Source organism: Cryptomeria japonica, chromosome 5, assembly GCF_030272615.1.
Source record: "Cryptomeria japonica chromosome 5, Sugi_1.0, whole genome shotgun sequence".
Taxonomy (NCBI): Eukaryota; Viridiplantae; Streptophyta; class Pinopsida; order Cupressales; family Cupressaceae; genus Cryptomeria; species Cryptomeria japonica.
This window is the reverse complement of record NC_081409.1, coordinates 822,965,647-822,969,238: the sequence shown is the minus strand read 5'-3', so window position 1 is coordinate 822,969,238 and position 3,592 is coordinate 822,965,647. Positions and strand designations below refer to the sequence as shown.

General features: G+C 39.6%; 1 protein-coding gene across 1 annotated transcript; it reads left to right on the top strand.

The window, feature by feature from the left end:
* The first annotated feature begins 789 nt into the window (after positions 1-789).
* LOC131075160 (L-type lectin-domain containing receptor kinase IX.1) lies at positions 790-3,203 on the top strand. Its single transcript, XM_058011987.2, has one exon. It carries the CDS (start codon positions 923-925, stop codon positions 3,065-3,067), a length of 2,145 nt encoding a protein of 714 aa, XP_057867970.2. The 5' UTR covers positions 790-922; the 3' UTR covers positions 3,068-3,203.
* Positions 3,204-3,592: the final 389 nt, after the last annotated feature.

Sequence of the window (3,592 nt, the reverse complement as noted above, 5' to 3'; positions counted from 1 at the left end):
AACCTTTCAATCCTGGCCATCCATTGCTCCATTTTTCCTATAAATAAAGCCCATTCCTTCATAAACCAGATCCTGAAAACTTGTATGCATTTAAGCTATAGGCATTTTAAGAGATCATTTTAGCATAGGAATCTAATATCTTGTCATTTTGGTTAAAATATATCATTTTAGCATCAATAGCATAGCATTTTAACTTTTTATGTTTCATTTGAACAATACTACAATCTCAATCCTCCATAAGCATCCATAGTGCAAAAAGTTGCTCAGAGCTACACTATTTTGGAACTTGGAGAGGAGAGGAACAAGGGAGAAGAAGCTAAGGCCATGCTAAGAGGCAGTTGGAGATGCCTCATAATCTTTGCTTTGTTTATTAGATATATTAGCATGCTTTTAGTGTCTCTCTTGGTATGCCTTTTTAGATTAGTTTTTGATTGACTAACACTAACAGTTTTTGTGTCTTTGGTGTTGTTTATCATTTGCTAACCTTGTGCCATTTAGGAGGACATCAATACCCTTATTGAATTATAAAACATTCTTTCAATTAAAATCTCAACTAAACAATTTAATATAACGATAGAAAAAAGATCTCATAAAATCACAATACAAGTCAAGTCAAGTCTCAACTATTTACAAATTCATTCTCATAATAAGCCAACAGAGTTCCTCCACTACCTTCTCTATGACCAGGTTCTTTGCCACGTGTAAAGTATTGTACTCTGCTTTCTGGAAAGCAGTCCAAGCTTTTGAATGGAATCTGTATGTTAAACGCAGATCTAATCCAAAGGGTTTGCAGTGCATTCCACACATGTACACAGTCTTGTACAATGTCTTTACGAACAAATATTGAGCAGCTTTTTACGGGTGTACATTAATATAGAGAAGTATACTCTGGTTACAATTTGAGTGTTACAAAGAATACTCAATGGCAAACCACTCTGCTGGGACTTTCTTTCTTATCTTCCCCTTGTTAGTCACTCTATCCTGTTACATGGCATGCGCAGGAAACATTAGCTTTGCTTTCCCTCCCCAAACAGATATCAACGTAGCTCTTGATGCATACTTTGAAGGGGACAAAATACAACTCACCAGAAACGAAATCGGTAGTGATTTGAAATGGAGCACAGGCTGGGCTACTTACAACAAACCAGTTCCTCTATGGGACAACTCTTCTGGCTCTCTCGCAAATTTTACAACCCATTTTCAGTTCGTTATCAGAAACTCCAGCCTCAAATCAGCAGACGGACTCACTTTCTTCATTGCGCCTTTCGACTCTAAACCACCCACAGATGCTTGCGGTAAATGGCTGGGCCTCTTTAACAACACAACAGATGGCAAAGTTTCAAATCAAGTAGTGGCCGTCGAGTTCGACACGTTCAAGAACAGCTTTGATCCGGATGATAATCATGTGGGAATAGACGTCAATTCAGCTGCTTCAGTGGCGAACGTTTCGCTCAGCTCTGAAGGTGAATTCCCGAACAATACCCTCCAAAATTGGAAATCTTGGGACGCATGGGTAGATTACAATGGGCGTACAAAGCAGTTACAGGTATTTCTTTTATATAACCCTTCTGCTAATCTGTACAATATATCTAAACCCAAAAACCCCATTTTGAGTTATCCCATAGATCTGCGTGACTATATTCCCGAAAATGTCAAGGTTGGTCTCTCCGCATCCACCGGAAGAGAAATAGAAACCCACACAGTCTCAGCTTGGAATTTTTCTTCTACATATTCATGGGAAATCTCCTCTGCTCTTCCTCGGAACAGTATTCATTCAAGAGCTCCAAATAGGAGAGAGAAAGCCATCTGGGTATTCCTCTTCGGCTGTTTCCTTAGCATCTGGTGTTTATTCCTTATTGTGGGGTGGTGGTATTTAAAAAAGAGGGAAACGAGGAGGGATAATGAAGTTAGGGAAACGAGGAGGGATAATGAAGTTCAGGATGTGGACAGAGAGTTAGACGAACAGTTTTCTCAAGGCCCCCGCAAGTTCTCTTATGCTCAACTCAGCGCAGCTACCCATAACTTCAGCGATGCTGAAATGTTGGGAGAAGGTGGCTTCGGAGGTGTTTACAGAGGCGTCTTGCCCACAACCAACGAGACCGTGGCTATAAAGAAAATATCCCAAAGATCGAGGCAGGGTAAAAAGGAGTATGTTTCTGAGGTTACCATAATAGGTAGGCTAAGACACCGTAATCTTGTGCGGCTCTTGGGATGGTGCCATGAACAAGGTGAGTTGCTTCTTGTTTACGAGTTTCTCCCAAATGGAAGTCTAGATAATCACATTTTCAATGAAAACAAGAGCTGTTTGAGTTGGGATCGAAGGTACAACATTGCTTGTGGATTAGCTTCTGCTCTTATTTATCTTCATGAGGAGTCAGATCAGCGCGTTGTGCACAGAGATGTGAAGGCCAGCAATGTGTTGCTCGATTCAAATTTCAATCCAAAGCTTGGGGATTTCGGTCTGGCAAGACTAGTTGAATCTGATCGCGTGTCCTCCCATACGACTGTGATTGCAGGGACATGTGGGTATTTAGCACCAGAGTGCATGGAAACCGGAAAGGCGAGTCCAGAGTCAGACGTGTATAGCTTTGGAGCTGTGGCTTTGGAAATTGCCTGCGGAAGGCGACCCATTGATGTTAGCCTAAAAGAACACAATTGCAGACTGGTGGCCTGGGTTTGGGATTTGCGTGGGCAGGGGAAGCTTTTGGAGGCCACAGATAAAAAGCTTGAGGGGGATTTCGATAGTGAAGAAATGGAGCGGCTGCTGCTGGTGGGATTGCTATGTTCGCATCCAGACCCAAAAGCGAGACCGAAGATGACAGAGGTGTTAAAGATCATGAAATTTGAGTCTTTATTACCATATGTTCCCCTGTGTTTGCCTGTAGCTGTGTATAGCGACTCTCTTACCTCTAATTGTAGGTCATCGTCGTCTGAGATGCCTTCCCCATCCAACTGTCTCCCTTCGCATTGTTCCTCTTCCGCAGTTACTAGAGAGCAAAATCCAAGTCTTGTGTTATCTGTTCCAGAACCCTACTGTTCACTTCAAAGTCATAAATTTACTGTCTAGAGGACGATGCAGATTTTCCTTTGTGTTCTGGTCGTATGTAACAAGACCAACACGCGAGTGTGGGGTTACGGGTTTTACACTTATTTTGATTTGTTTTATTAAGGTAATTATAGTAATAAAGGGTAATTAAATTCTATTGGCTTTCTTAAAGTTAAATAAGAGAATGTGGTTTTTGATTTCAATTATGTTGAAGATTTTTTTCATCAAGTTGATCACACTCAGTGATCTATCATCAGGATGTAGAGATCTTATTAAAGTGTTCATTTGAACCAAGAGCATAGTTTGATAGATTTAGTAAAAATATTAAAGTTTGGCTAGTTAGTATTCATAACTTATCATTTTTTCATTTCGTACTGAGTTTAAGAATGTTGTCATAATATATCATATTTTGATGAATATTTTATTAAAATATTTCGTATATACATTAATTATCTTGTACACATTTTATATAAATCTATTTTTTTTTATAAATGATTATCCTTTTGTACATATGTTGAGCATTCTATTTGAAACTTTACATCACAT